The sequence below is a fragment of the Andrena cerasifolii genome, chromosome 12 (assembly GCF_050908995.1).
Source record: "Andrena cerasifolii isolate SP2316 chromosome 12, iyAndCera1_principal, whole genome shotgun sequence".
NCBI lineage: Eukaryota > Metazoa > Arthropoda > Insecta > Hymenoptera > Andrenidae > Andrena > Andrena cerasifolii.
This window is the reverse complement of record NC_135129.1, coordinates 6,558,421-6,573,254: the sequence shown is the minus strand read 5'-3', so window position 1 is coordinate 6,573,254 and position 14,834 is coordinate 6,558,421. Positions and strand designations below refer to the sequence as shown.

Below are 14,834 nucleotides of genomic sequence, written 5' to 3'. Positions count from 1 at the left end.
CTGTCGAGCTTTGTGGTCGCGAACTTTGCGATATGCGGGGGATGGGGGATATATGGCTGCTGGCATCGCAGGAGCCCGGAGAGGTGAATGAGCCACCACCAGGCCGTGTTTTATTTCCATCGACCGCGATAACGCATGCGGAATCTACAAATCAGGAGAGAAAACAACATCGTGACTCCGGATACAAGCCTACTCGGTCGGGTATCGCCGGATGTTGGGTGTGACCGCGTTCGTTGCAGCAGGGAACAAACAAAATGATGACCGAACCGTTGCTGATCGAGATCATTAGTTTCTTTCTCAGCGGATTTCCAGGGATGGTAGTTCTTTGAATATCGTTAATTTCCCCGCAATGACGCGTTGTGCCTTTGAACTCGAAGTACTGCGCAGATTATAAATAACTGGAAATCTTCCAGACTGACTTGCTCCCAAAGTGCTAGTTCGTTTGAAATTTAGCCACTGGTTTTTAAAAGAAATGGCCGAAGCAAGCTATATCAAAGAAATCCTCAGATACAAGTATGAACGAATCACAGTTCTAAAGAGAAAGCTTCGTCATTGTCAATGCTATGCCAGAGTAGTCCGAGAGCAAAGGATCAATCAGCCACTACAGGAACGCATCGAACCGGTTAAGTTCGTAAACCATTCGCATGCAGAATAATGTACACTACGCCGGCATTTCGTGAAGATGAGAAATTAAGAGAGAAATATCGAATGATGGGGGTCGTTAGAGTAAAATAGATACGAGTTACGGTTCTACGTTGTAAATTTTAGAGAGGTACCGATGAACCAAGACAGAGAATATTATTACTGACAGCAGGTGTAGAATACAAAGCTCGGAGGTCATGATTCAGACAGGCTCAAGCGTTTCTACAGGCTTGGTCGACGATCAGTCGACTACCTCCTTCGAAGTTTCAATCAGAGTATCCAAAGTGCCTTCGGTGAAATCTCATGGCGATCGCTTACCTCATTGCCTCGTCGTCGCTGTAATCGATGTCGGGCTGGGCCGGCGGCTCGTTTGAGAAGCCACTGTCGTTGCTGCTGTGAAGAGACGTCACTACCTGAGGCGGCGGGACTGGGGGAGCAGGTGGCTGTATCCTACGGCCACCAGCTAGAACGGTGGGCAACGTGCCCGATGGACGGATCTGAGGAAGTAGCAACATGAAATTTTATGGCCTTTACATTTCACCTTTCTTGGCAAACGCCGGGATATTTGCTTTCACAGATTGAGCTATTCTCCATGGCATTACGGGCTTATGAACGTTTCACTATGCTAAAGATGCATACCTTTGAAAGCTTTCGGGTTAGCTAGACTTCTGTGAATTTGTAAATGTATAGCCGGTTAAGTTGGTCAAATGTGCCCCTGAACCGAATTCAACTCGCGATGAGTCATTCGTGGTTCTTTTTTTATAATCTTTCGAATGACTCATCGCGAATTGAATTCGGTTCAGGGGCACATTTGACCATCTTAACCGGCTATACCCTTTTCTGTTACTTTCGCGAGCCGGCTTGATACATTTTCTTCAATTTTCTAAATTTCTTTAAAAAATATAAATCCTTTGATCACTGTTTTAACTTTCTTCGTAATTGCTGTATTATCAAAATCTGCTTACTAGGAAACGTTCCTAATAAGAAGATTCTGATTTTAATGAAACTTCGTGTGACTGTAGTGCAGATTGAAGTACGCAAAAAGCAATTTCCTCTTTCTCCGGAAATTTACTCTGAAGGGGTGAAATCAGCCCTTTCGTTTTTGTAATATAACTTTGTAATGGTGAGAGATAGAAGGAAACTTTAAATCTAAGAATTGGCCAGTTTTTTATGCTCTATCGCACTGTTAAAAGAAAAGTAAAGTTAAATTGTGAAAAGAATTTCCACAAAGTTTCATTAAAATCAGAATTTTTGGATTGCGAACGCTTCCCTGTTAGTTTAATTAATGCACGGATACAAATCTCCTATGAACAAGTGTTATAGCATTTCGCAGAGATTCGTGGACTTTCTACGCGAATTCTAATTAACCGAGCAATCTTAGTTCGCAAGATGCATAATCATACTCACCGGTTTAGATTGGCGCGCAGTGGGTGTCGCCAGATTGTGAGAACTGTTGCTGTTCGGTACATTGGTAGGGGTGCCGCTGCTGCTGTTATTGTTGTTGCTGTTGTGGACGGTGTTGTTCCCCACCCCGTGGAAACCACTCGACACTTCGTCCATGCTGCTCGGTGTCACTGGCGGCCGAGAGGGTGGAGGCTTGCAGGGTGGAATTGCCTGTGGCTCTGTCGCGCGACCGTTGTTTGTTCCGTGACTCGGAGATCTTTGAATATTATGGTAACAATTTACTTTAGCGATGACACAAGCGACGTGCCTCAAATCACTTTAAATATATGAATGCATGACGAAGAATTTGAATCACGAGTGTCATTCGAGCTTCAAAAATTAACGAGTCTTTGGCTTCTATACGTATAAAGTTGGCAGTGGTAAAGTTAATGATATAGGACTCCAGTCACTTGAAGTAACATTCAAATATTGGAAATCTTACAAATCTCGATGGATTTTAAAAGACTTAACTTGACTTAAGTATGAACATCGAACTAGAATTGCAAGAACTCATATGTGTGTTAAAAATACTTTCCACAGTGGCTGCACAAGTGGCATCTAATTTCTTAGAATATCCAAATTCCACTGCCAATCCCATCACTGATAAGTTTAACCAAACCATATCAATTTTAAAATTACTAAATCTCCCATAATTCTGCTACTGAAATCGTTCCATTTTATTGCATGTCGAACCGCAAAAATCACCTGCAATATAGCCCCCTCCCCTGTCACGCTGCCTGGATGAATGGATCATTTAAATGATTAAGAATCAGATTAACATTTTTATGCAGGCGAAATTCCAGAAAGCCGGCAGACGCGGTAAATCATGTTTAAGAGGCCGCTGATAGGCAATCTCTGTCGTCGTACCGTAAATCGGAGAACGGAATAATAGGATTTAGGAGAGCAGATGCAACAATAACACCGAGACGACTACGTTTTAATGGGAATGGCCGCATCGATGCCAGCCATTCCCCGTTATCGTTCTAGATTAGCGTAATTGCATTCGACCTCGTGCTGGTGCAGTTGTTAGCATCGAGCACCGTAACAAGTTTCGCCCCGATATCACAGCTGAAACGCAGACTTTCCCGCTACTCTTCACTTACCCGAGCATATCGTCGATAATAATTTCGGTGTACGCCAGTGGGAACCATCCAGAGCTGTGCGTGCGAAGATTCTCCCCAAATTGCCAGCCTTTCTGACGATCTCCTAATGACACAGTTTCGTGAAACAGAAATAACGTTCGTGGTGGATGGTTGCTGTTAGAAGTACTTTGGGGACCGATAAATAAGGAGTGTGGTTTGAAAGGGATCTTATCTACCACAGCACTGTCAAAGATTATATCAATGTGAAAGGTTTTTCTTGATGTTCGATCGTTGGTATGATGTATATAATTCTGGAAATAGTATAGTGTTCTCTTGAAATGGAATGATAGGGTTTGAAGCAGATATGGACAAAATTTTTATTCGTTATTCAAAATATTATTTAAATAAAAATTTTGCCTATCTCTGGTTTGAGGTGTATTGACAAGGGAAGATCCCGAACTCAGAAATTCAAAAAAATCTGAATGTTTGTGAATATGTAGGGGATTTCCTCCTGATTACAACGCAATTTTTGTTTGCTGCCCAAATTCAATCTAAAGGGATGAAATTGACCCCTGAAAAATCGTCTATTTTCCGATTTTATTTTGTAAAAAAAAGTTTCAAGACAAAAGTGACTTCTTTTAATTAGGACTATCATTTGGTAACTTACAGATGTTACAGTTCGCGAGTTATAACACAAAATCGGAAAATAGCCGGAATTTAAGGGGTCAATTTCACCCCCTAGAGTGAATTTGGGCAACAAATTCACAAAATTTGCGTTCTAATCAGGAGGACATCCCCTATGTATTCACAAAGTCTCAGAATTTTTTAAATTTCCGGATTCGGGATCTTTCCTTGTGAGAAGAGGATAGTCGATATTTAAGATGTCCTAGTTTCGTGTTATGTGAAAAAGAGGATGCATTTAAGGAGTAGAAATTATTCGAGTATCCTGTTCACTTTTCCTTACAATTTTCCAGTGCGCGAGAAATACTCGAAAGTAGAATAAGAAATTGCACATAGAAACAAAACTTGGGCAGATAATTAGAAAGAACCCCCAGGGAGTGGTGTAATGAAGGTACGAAGGCACGTAACAGCCACAGAGTGACGTAACGAGAACGTACGAAAGTCCTATTGAAAAGTAGCGAAGATCAAATTTCCTGAAATAGAAACGGGCTATTCAACTGTCACTCCCACGAATCATTAGACGTTCCCCATAAAAAGGTGCGTCCCATTCGCTGCGACCTCTAATTACGTTGATCAGATGGCCGAGAACGCGGTGAGGATTCACAGAGGCACCGGGGGGCATCAGATAGCCGACGGTCGGCTCAATTACCGACCTCGTTAAGATCGTATCTGGCAATAACGCGGGGGCGAGTTGTTAGAATTTGTCGCGTAGACGAATTCCAGACGTGGCTGGCTAACACGGTAGGAGGATACGGCCAGGCACGGTGCAGTTAGTTCGAGGGAGACGCGGAAGTTTGGGTATCCAAGTATCCAGTGCTCACCCATCATCGCGATGAGATCACCCTCGAGGAAACTCAGCTGATTCTCCCCGGAGCTCAAATAGGCGAAGAGGGCCCTCGCGAGGGGTGCATCCCCCCAGCCACCGGAACTCACTCCTGTTCCACTGCCACCCCCGCCGCCGCTGCCGCTGTTGCGCGATGCTGGAGGCGCCATGGACCGTGGCCGTGGCGGAGTTTCCGGTACCTCTGCAATATTACGAAAGGACACGATTAATGCGGCCCATTTCTGTCTGCAACCCGCGTGTAATGTGGGGATTATGTGAACCTTGGATGGGTGGTGTCTCAGGGTATCAGAGATCAGCTTTTCGGTATTTTCTGTTTTATTTGCGAAGAGGGGTGAAACTGTGGTTGTAGGAAAGGCGGTGTAAAGGAATGGATCTTCTTTTAAAAAATAATTCGTTTCTTTCTTCTCGAAATAAAAACGGACTGACCCACATTTTTTGCGAAATTGAGTTAGTAGCAATAATGTGTCCCAATAAGCTGTACAGATCGCATAAAATAGGATTTTTTTCTCTCAATGCCTCAGTTGTAATATTTCTTTTGGAAAATTTCTTCAATTATTTCAACTGTATGCACTTACTGTAAATCTAAGAGCAAGAAACAACTCTCGTTTGTTACAATTGTATTGAGCAAATGTTCCGCGAAGCCAATGCTTATGAGCCTCGTTTAAACTATTTTTGACAGCTTGTAAGTGTTCCTTAAAACTGTTAATGCGTAGTATTTAATTTGACTCGCCCTGCTCTTTCATTTTGAGTAGTCATTTTGTTCTTTATTTGATTACTGTATACTATTGCAAACCAAAGGGTACATCGACCTGTTAATAAGTAAATAATAAGAATAATATTCTATTTTCTAGCACTCAACCATAATAAGAATAGTATTCTATTTTGTAGCACTAACGTACGACTTTTATACAGTATTATTGAAATAAAGAATTGGGAGCAGTTTGTGGAGAAAAGTTGTTAGTTCGCGTATCGTTTCCGTTTTATAATCTGAGGCTTTAAATGTAATCAAGCTCAGCACGTATGTATATACATAGTTGAGTTACGAATGGACTCTTTCGATTCTGTCCTTTCAACTTTGCGGACTCTTGAAAGCCTGTTATTAGGACTGCCCTCAGCTTCGTGAAAATTTCCACCACTTAGAAATGCAGTGGGAGAAAAGATTGAATGAAGAGCAAGAAATCAAATCGAACGTTTACTAGAAAGTGTCCCTAGCCATTTACAAGTACCTACTTATTCTGACTAAAAGTAAAAACGTAAAATATTTAAATATAAATGTGACATGCCGTTATTAATATCTTCGTTCTTTTTTAACAAAAGTAATTTAGAACCTCCCTTGGGGATGTTCCTCATCGTTCCGAACTGACTATCACTCAAACAACTATATCCATCACTGTCAATACCATTATCTTCCAACGAACTTCTACAATTTCTATCAGTAGTATCCAAGAAAAGCAACCTTCATTTAAATTCCAACAAGCAGGTCTGACCACGTAAATGCTCCATCGAAGATTCCCACCATTTCTGCTACTTACAAGCGCAGAATAATTTAAGAGAATGTTCGAAGAAACATTAAACTGTTCCATTTTAAGCAAAAGTCTTGCACAGCTACGATACGGTTCCGAATGCACAAACAGTTTGTTTCGCACAAATTGTTGCGCTTTCTCCCGCTCGCTGATCCCAGTTACCGCATCCCCATTTCCTCAGCTACGCTCGTTTCGCGAGTTCGCTGCACCTGGCGCAGGTTCCGCACTTCCCGTGCTAGTGTTCCTATTTTACCGCACTCCGTGTTCCATCCAGAAGAATGGCTCTCAGCCAAAAACCGCGGCGATTCGAAACGGCTCGCTTACTTGAATATTTTTACCAAGTTCCCAGCTTTTTTTGCCACCCCCACCTCTCTCCGCCTCTCTCTCTCTCTTCTGCGTTCAATCTATTTTACCACCGCATTATTACCAACGAATTTATGCGACTTGGCTGGCGCGCAAGAGCATCGCTTTAAGAAACTTTTGCGCCGCGGAAACGGGAAGTTTTGTATTATTTAGGAGCCCGTTCGGGAAAATGAACTCCGTGACTACGGATCTGCAGCAAAAACTTGGATGTATCCTGTCGGAGAGGCGACGCTCGAGTGGGGGAAATGGCAATTGAGCCGAGCAAATTGAGTATTTTGGATAATACTCGGAACATCGTGGAGCTTTTATGCTTGTTTTCTGGATTTTTTGCTCGCGAAATGCAGTCGAATAAACATGCTAATGAAGGTGTTTATATGAATAAATTTTTGCTTCAGAATATCGATGAAATTGTCATTTATGCACAAGCTGTTTCGTGGAAAGTCATTTTATGGACGGTTAAAATAGTCATTTTAGTGATTACCAGTTAACTCGCTGTGATCCATTTTCCCCTCAATGAAACTACTTTAGTAATTTCCAAAATTTCAATACAAATTCCATTTACCTACCACAGTTTCGAAATTTAGTAAAATTCTACCAACTTTTAACATTTATACTCTTTCCTCATTCCTCACATCTAAGCCTAGGTACTATCCAACAAATAAAAATTTCATTTATTTTTACCTCCAATATGATCTTTCTAAAAAATAGAAAAAGGAATACAGGAGAAGCTTACACGCCCAAGACAATTTTGCAGTATTTTCTAGTTTTCATGGAAGGGCGTGTTTTTTTTCATATTTTGTATTTCGTGTAGCTAAAAAAAATCGCACTGGTACCACTAGGAGCAGAATAAAGACCTGGATTAATGCGATTCGTTGCTCTGGCGGTAATGGAAAAATTGCGAAATTCTAGTGCCGCCTTGAACGGTCGACAAGTGGAATTCGATATTCGATATAGCGAAATCTCACAGTGCTCTCCAACTGTTTTGCGAGCACTTCTCCATCCGGTCGTGTTGCACCCGTTTGTTACGTGTACCACCCCGATGTCGACTCCCTCGAAACGTACTCGACCATTCGGTTTGGCTACAATAAAAACGACCATGGTGTCGTGTTTTCGCTTTCTCTGTTGCTGTCGAGCATCTATGCGTTCCTGTACTATCCGCGTGTGAAATCGCGATTCGGGGTTTCGGTTTTTTGTCCCCTGAGCTCCCGACAGAAAAATCACAATGAATTTATGCTCGCTGGAAAAAAACTGCATAACGGTGGGGAAACATTTAGCGAAGGAACACAGACGATAGTATGAAAGTTACTGTCCTTCGTTTTGGTGGACATAGTATTGTGTTAATGGAAAAATTGGAACACGAATTGTTCTACGAATTCAACGTTATGGACGTTCGACACTGTTTTAGTAAATCTTAAAATAATTTTGCGCTACAGCTTTTGTGGAATGAGAAGTGGATGTAAATAAAACAAATGAAGGTAGAACATAGATTGAATTGAGTGGAAAATATTCATTCTTCAAGTTTAAAAAAGAAGGCAAAGGGGAAAGAAAATTTGTATAATGAATCCAATGAAGAAATTTAAATTAGTGCACTGAACTAAGACGTGAAAAATAATGTAGACTTTCATCACTGCAGACTTCACATTTTCTCTCGCCTCGCTACATTTTATTTCATTACAACACAATTTTCTCCCTCAGTCAAGAACAAGCAGAAGAAAATAATGAAAACAGTAGTAGTAAGAAAAATTAACGTTCATGTTCCTACTCGTCCAATTACTATGCTAATTCTGTTAATATAATTTCTGGTAGAAAGCTACTAGGAAATTGGACACAATTCAATTTTAAATTCGTAATATACTACTTTCATAAAATATTTTTGACACGAAGTCTTAAGCAGCAATGGATCAACCTTCCTCTGATAAAGCTTGATGAAAAATTCTGCGAAGGAGGATGGCTCACCTGGATCTAGAGATAAGGTTGAAGCATCGAGGTTGGCCTCTGACCTTGCTCTAGACAGAGCAGTTGGCGGATGCGAAGATCGACTTTGGTAAGTGGCGCTGGGCACGTTTCCTGAAGGCGGTACTGTTCGAAGATCCAGACAGGAGCTGTCCATGCTTCTGGTCTTCCTCAGCTGCAAGCTCATCGTAAGCTTTGATCCGCCATTCTCTTCGTCCTCTCGCCAAAATGAAACTTGCTATAAAGAAAGGAATCACCCGACGCAACTTAATATCCAGAGCAGTTGATAGAATTAAACGACATTCAGATCTAATTCCATCTACAGAAAACTTGTAGGAAAACTGTACTCATCTCCTATTTAAACTAATTAGTTACATTATTATTACGCATATTTAGCAAAGAAAATATTTTTTTCTTCAAAGAATCAGTATAAAGAAAATTACTTATTGATTAGACATTCGCTACTACGTGTTATATATTCTTGACCCCAAGAATTTTGCATTTTAGGGAGGTAAAATAAATGGGATCTATTTTTCTTGAAAGTTCGTTAAATAAACACTGAGCCCGAATATTAGTTTAGTGCTATCCGTTAAATGTGATCAGTGTCAGCAATAGTTTCTTGTTACCTGCAGACTTGAGTGCAAATAATTTCTCTGATGTATCCTTGAGAGGTTGAGATAAGCATCGCTATTTCTCAAGCAGGTGGCAGATAAATTTTGAAGAAGGCACAGGGTAACGAAGAAATATTCGTGGTATCACTCACCCTAAGTCTGGAGGCGAACATGTCTTCCACAGATTGGGGTAAGTATTCCCTGGTAGAAGCCACCTCGCGCCACTCATCGACCGAGGGATGAAGAGCAGCTAACGCGACCTCATGAAAACTCGCATAATGTTTCGCCAAGGAGCATTGTCGCTCGAGAACAAAGCCGTACCTTCTTCGTTCCTGAGCCATCGCCTAGAAAAAGGGGTCGAGAGGCTCGAAAGCTAGTCATGCATGGTCATTGACCTGTTTTGCTTCTGCTTCATTAATTTATTTAAGTCGAGACTAAGACCGACGCTGCTCCACGTATTTCTATGAAAATTATGCGCAGGTAACCATTTACGTGAATACCGAGGATTTTCAATAAATTAGCAACAGTGACAAGTTATGGAGACATAAAATTAATGTATTCTTAAACGTGTAAAAATAATTTTCAAACTAGACTTTATTTATGATTGAATTGGTATCACTCTACATTCTGTGGTACCTCGTGGTATTTTAGCTTTAAAATTTCTTCCCACTGTAAAAAATTTATTGCTATGTTACTAAGCAATTCCTCATCTTTGGTACCTCAAGTTTTTATTAATTTGGAGTATCTATCTCCAGAGACTTTCCAAATTTTAAAAAGGATGTGTATGACAGTTCGTTTGCAGTAAAGATGTATGACTTCTAAGAGTTCAGAAACTTGAATTCCCTCTGGAGCAAGTAACTTTTCAGCACAAAACTCAGAAACTCCACATAAGCAACAGAAGAGCTTACAAAAGTATCTATCAATTTACACAATTTTCTCGAATTATCAATCCCCAAATAACAGTTACACATTCTACTCTCCTCAAAGTAAAACCAACAATAATTCCATATAAAAGACAAAGAAACTCCAACACTAATAATCAGGCCATTTTTTACCCAATTTCGCGACGTCGAAGCTCCCCCCATTCCTCATTCAGAACCTTGCCCATCATATACTTACGTTCTTCAAGCTCTGCTCACAAAAGGCATCTAGCTTAGACTTCTCTTCCTCGAGAATCTGCATGTTCTTCAGCTCTTTGTCCATGGCGAGTCCAGTCTTGCCTGCGCTCCTTGACTTTTTCCTCTGTTTCTTCATCGTCGCAGCCGCTTTGCTGTACGTCTCGGACCTGGTCTTGTGCTGCTGAAGGAACTTCTTCTGCTCGCTCTGAGATAAGCATTATTGCATTATTCAGCGATCCGCGGGGGTGGAGGGCGGAAGTGGCGGCTGATATCCCAGGCGACGAGGGATTTGGGGGACCACTTACCTGGACGACCTTGGTGTCTTTCTCCAGGTTCGTCTCGAGGGGGACCAGCAGGTCCACGTAGAACGCCTTCAGCTGAAAGCAAGCAAACGATCGCGATGTAGCCGGGCTCAAGAAACTGGAACATTTTAATGCACGGAAAGTGAATTCGAAACGAGCTTAGGTAATGAGGGACTCTCGACGTTTCCCAGGCAGGTGCAAAAGGCCCACCGAGCTTCCTTCGCTCGCAGCGCTCGCGACGAGTTTACGAGCCGGTTGTCTGCAGGCCTGCCCCTTTAAACGGGATTTAACGCTGCAGAAACGGCCTGATTACTAGCAACGAATCTCGTAAAACTCCGCGTCGCCGGTGTATTGTGATCCTCGCGGTGGAGCACCGTTCTCCTTTGAAGTTTCAGAGTTCAGGCTGTGATTCAGGCGGTGGTAAATTGCACGAGGAAAGGGAATTACGCGACGTTGCGGTTGCAACGAGCTGGGATGGCATGACACGTTGCGAGGCGATGATAAACGGGGAGCGAATCGAATGCTGTTTAAAACAGAACGGGCGCGGGAGCAGAAATTTAATTCCAGTTAAGCAAGAATTGACGAACAGGAATTTGATACCTGCTGCTTCGGTTACGTGTAATTAATCGAGATCGTTTTAATTCTGCGAGGTAACTAAAATTTCACTGCGCCTGGCTACGAAATTTATTTAACAGGAATAGTTGAATTAATTTCGGAAACATTGATATGGGTGATGGTACGACAGGAGGGAATGCGTTTTGAGAAATTCTTTTAATGAATGTTTTAACGTGGGAGGTGCAGGCCAATTTAATTGAGGGTACAGAAAAGACGATAAAAGAGTCATTTGCGTAACCTACAGATTTCATTTGGCGCAGTGACTAATTCAACTCGACTGAACGATTAAAGCTTTTTAGAGAAAGTTTCACTCCACGTCTTCAGCAAACATCCAAATCTATCTCCGCTATGGGGTACATAATGCTATTTAAATAAATAATTCTAATTTTTGTACGCTACCTTAAAATATCTGTGAAAATATATGCGATCCTTCAGAACGTTTATTAATTCAATACAAAATAACTGTTGAAATCGAACCTTTACAACAGACTTAAAATGTACAAAGTTAACTCGAAACAGAAAAGAAATGTTTTGAATGTTCAGCAAATAACTTTCATGTATAAAAGTGAACAGCTTCATTCGATCCCTGCTTACGACACGTTCAACCGACACAACTTCGCCGAAAATTCGAAAAAGGAGTAACTGCCCGGGGCTACAATGGAAATAGCGCATTTGACGAACCCGCTGCTAGAAGGGGGACAATCTGTCGGGGCGCATGTCGAAATAAAAATCAGAAAATCCATCCGCTGCAACTCGTTCGAAACGAAATCCGCGGAGCGGTGGTGTTAGTCGCGGACGAGCCGGCGAGACACGGGTTCATCGGAATTTTTTTTTCCCTCCCCCTGTTCTCTGCGCGGCTTAATGGACATTGATTAGAGGCAGCATTTCGATCAGAAATACGTTTCCACGAGTGGGCAACCTTCCGCCGTCGGTCGATCGCTGCCCGTGAAAAGCGACCATCGAAAGGGAAGAGAAATGCGAGTTGAAGTGGCGCTGTTGATGCGCTGAAAAGAGCCCCGTGCATCCTCGATGCGTTTTCCGCGGTCGAGGATTCCTCTTGCTTCCCCGGGATCCGCCGATTCGCAGCTAAAACTCTTGTTTCTTCTTCCAATGAACGTTCCGGCGTATTATCTCCACGGTTGCCTTGCTAAAAATCTGGGCATTTTCCGTCGATAACGGCGTAACATTGCAACGTTCAATCTTGAATGAAAATGGAGGGAGGAACTTTGGGGACTTTGAAAAATCGCGCGAAGTCGTATCATCTAGCGAGAGATATAATTTTGTATTCGTTACTACCTTCGACGCAATGCGCCGCGGTTAATAAAGAAATAAAGTGGGAAGAATTATTAATATACAAATTCACGCCACCCCCGTTTACCTTCGGTCAGACTCTCCGCGACGTTTTCCCTCAGTTCCAACGCATCGGTTTGTATAAAAATCTCTACGTTTCATTCTCGCGAGGACACGCATCCCTCTCGGCGGCGGAATTCGGAAAGTTTCGACAGGCAATTCCAAAACTTCACAGCGCGCTGAGATATATTGTAACGGCAGAAGGATTCCCGAAAAAATGCTGAGCAGTAGCGCGAACGTTGCAGCGTATATAAAATATCGCGGGTGGCGGGCGTTATTTTTGCATCGCGCCGCGCCGAGCGCCAAACAAATCACGAATTTCCCGCGGGCTCCGTGACCCCCGAATTCCATCCAACTATTCTTGAAGCGACACGCGCACGGTCGATTTTATTTAGACGTTTGACAGGTTTACGCTCAGCTTTCACGTCGCGGCGTACGAGCACGGCCAGCGTTATTTATTCGCCGCGATCGTTTCCCTTTTCCTTCCACGTTCTCGCTTTCTTCCCTCTCGTTTCTTCTTCTTTTTTTTTTCGCCAAGCCGTTTACGAGCCCCGATCGAAGTTCTACGCCCGTGGAAACACGGGGCTTCCGACAAAACGCTCGGAATTTCGTTCCCGCGAACGTGTTTTGATTCGCAAGCTCGCGGATTTAATTAAGCAGTTCGAGATAGGGTGGCGGAGGGACGGCCGGCGAAAGGGCTGCGGGCAATTTTAATGCCTCCCGCGGAACTTTTACAGCCGACTTTACGATCCGGTTCCGGGTCTCGCGTAGAGTTGCTTATTTCATTGTTCGCCCCTTTCGCGGCGTTGCGAGGCTATGGAAAAGAGGAGATCGGTGTTACGGCTTTGTGCCTGGCGATCGCGTGTCAGTGTGCACTGATTTAAACTGAAAGTGGGAATACCAGGGGTTTCGAGGGGATTTTTCGTGGCTTTTGTTTGGAACGCGTTGGGAGATGATATTGAAGACAATAGCGGCGGCTGTGTATACCTAAATGCAATTTTTCAATCAGTAAATAGCTGCTATCTCTCTTTCTGCTGGACACAGGGGCTTTCGTTTTTAGGGATTATTTAGTTTCCAGGGTAATGTCCAGTGACGGAGTTAATGGTTTTCTGGGTGGAAACTTTTTTCAAAGGTAACAGCTGGTTTTAGATGTACAGGTTCGCGGGTTGTTTTTGGGGGATTAAAATAGACCACGCACAGTTGAAATTTATGAAAAGGTTATCAAATGGAAGAATAGTGAGTAAAGTCAGAAAGTATTTAGTCGCGTTGGGAAAGGGAAGCGATGAATTTCTGGAATAATAAATTCCCAATATAATGATCAATCATCAAATTGTTTTGTATGGTAAATATCCCCATGGTGCGTGACAAATGAACGAAACTATGGCGGAAGGTGGACAGAAATTGAATTATTTGCTCATTTGACGTATTATCGAATTCAGTGCGAGTTTCCTGCGTATAAAATTGTGATATTATTCATATCGACTGAAACTAATAATCTCTGAAACAACAAAACAACTCCATTCAACACCCCCACAAAAATTGATCTTATATTTCTTAATTAAAAAGTAAAACTAGACGTCCACACGATGAAAGAATATTTCGTCTTCATACACACTCTCAGTAACACCTGAACCCTCCCGCAGCCCCAGCCATTGAACTCGCCAGCCTGTCTGTTCAGGAAACAGTAGAAAAGTAGTACGTACTCGCGCGTCGCGGGAGGAGACGTCGCGCTCCATCTAATAGATTCACGCTATCCAGTCTCCCTAACAAAGGAAAACACCCCCTGTTCCCCGTGAAACGTTTCGCCCACGCTTTTCTGCTGGCCTATGCCAAGATTTCGCCGGCGAAGAGGGTCTCTCGTCTCCTCCGCTCTTTCTTCTCCTCCTCTCTCGCGAGAGACGCAGACTGGAGGATGGATCCGAGGAGCGCGAGCTTTTCAAGACGGATGTGGAAATCCCAGCATAAAAAGCCAGCAAAGTCACGGACCTCCCGAGCCGACGGGGCGCTGGGGAAAACATCCCTGCCTCCTTCTCGCTCCGCGGCCCCTCACCCTCTGTGTGCAAATTTGAACGGCTGGAAACTCGCGCCAGCGCCCTCTGGACCGACCCCTTTCCACCGGCGTGCTGTGCCCGACGTCGAATATCCGGATGGCTCGCTTTCATCCAGCCGGATCCCGGCCACTTCCGGGGTGCCGTGCGTCAATGGAACGTCTAACGTAGCGGCGCGAGTTCCACGTCCGCGTTTCGATGTTCATTAGGGGGCAGCAGGGGAAATTCCGTGTTTTTCTCGCCGGCCGCTCTTTCAGCG

General features: G+C 43.1%; 1 protein-coding gene across 3 annotated transcripts in view; it reads right to left on the bottom strand.

The window, feature by feature from the left end:
• Irsp53 (Insulin receptor substrate 53 kDa) overlaps positions 1 to 14,834 on the bottom strand; it is a 202,918-nt gene that overhangs the window by 8,835 nt on the left and 179,249 nt on the right. For 2 of the 3 annotated variants that reach the window (XM_076824776.1, XM_076824777.1), the window contains exons 6-13: positions 10,566 to 10,637; positions 10,262 to 10,465; positions 9,295 to 9,486; positions 8,535 to 8,769; positions 4,670 to 4,873; positions 3,189 to 3,291; positions 2,050 to 2,302; positions 961 to 1,139 (exon numbers count right to left, since the gene is read on the bottom strand). In XM_076824776.1, coding sequence (XP_076680891.1) covers positions 961 to 1,139; positions 2,050 to 2,302; positions 3,189 to 3,291; positions 4,670 to 4,873; positions 8,535 to 8,769; positions 9,295 to 9,486; positions 10,262 to 10,465; positions 10,566 to 10,637 — 1,442 coding nt within the window. Of the gene's footprint in view, positions 1 to 960; positions 1,140 to 2,049; positions 2,303 to 3,188; positions 3,292 to 4,669; positions 4,874 to 8,534; positions 8,770 to 9,294; positions 9,604 to 10,261; positions 10,466 to 10,565; positions 10,638 to 14,834 lie in introns of those variants that run through there. The other variant, XM_076824778.1, reaches the window with a different exon arrangement.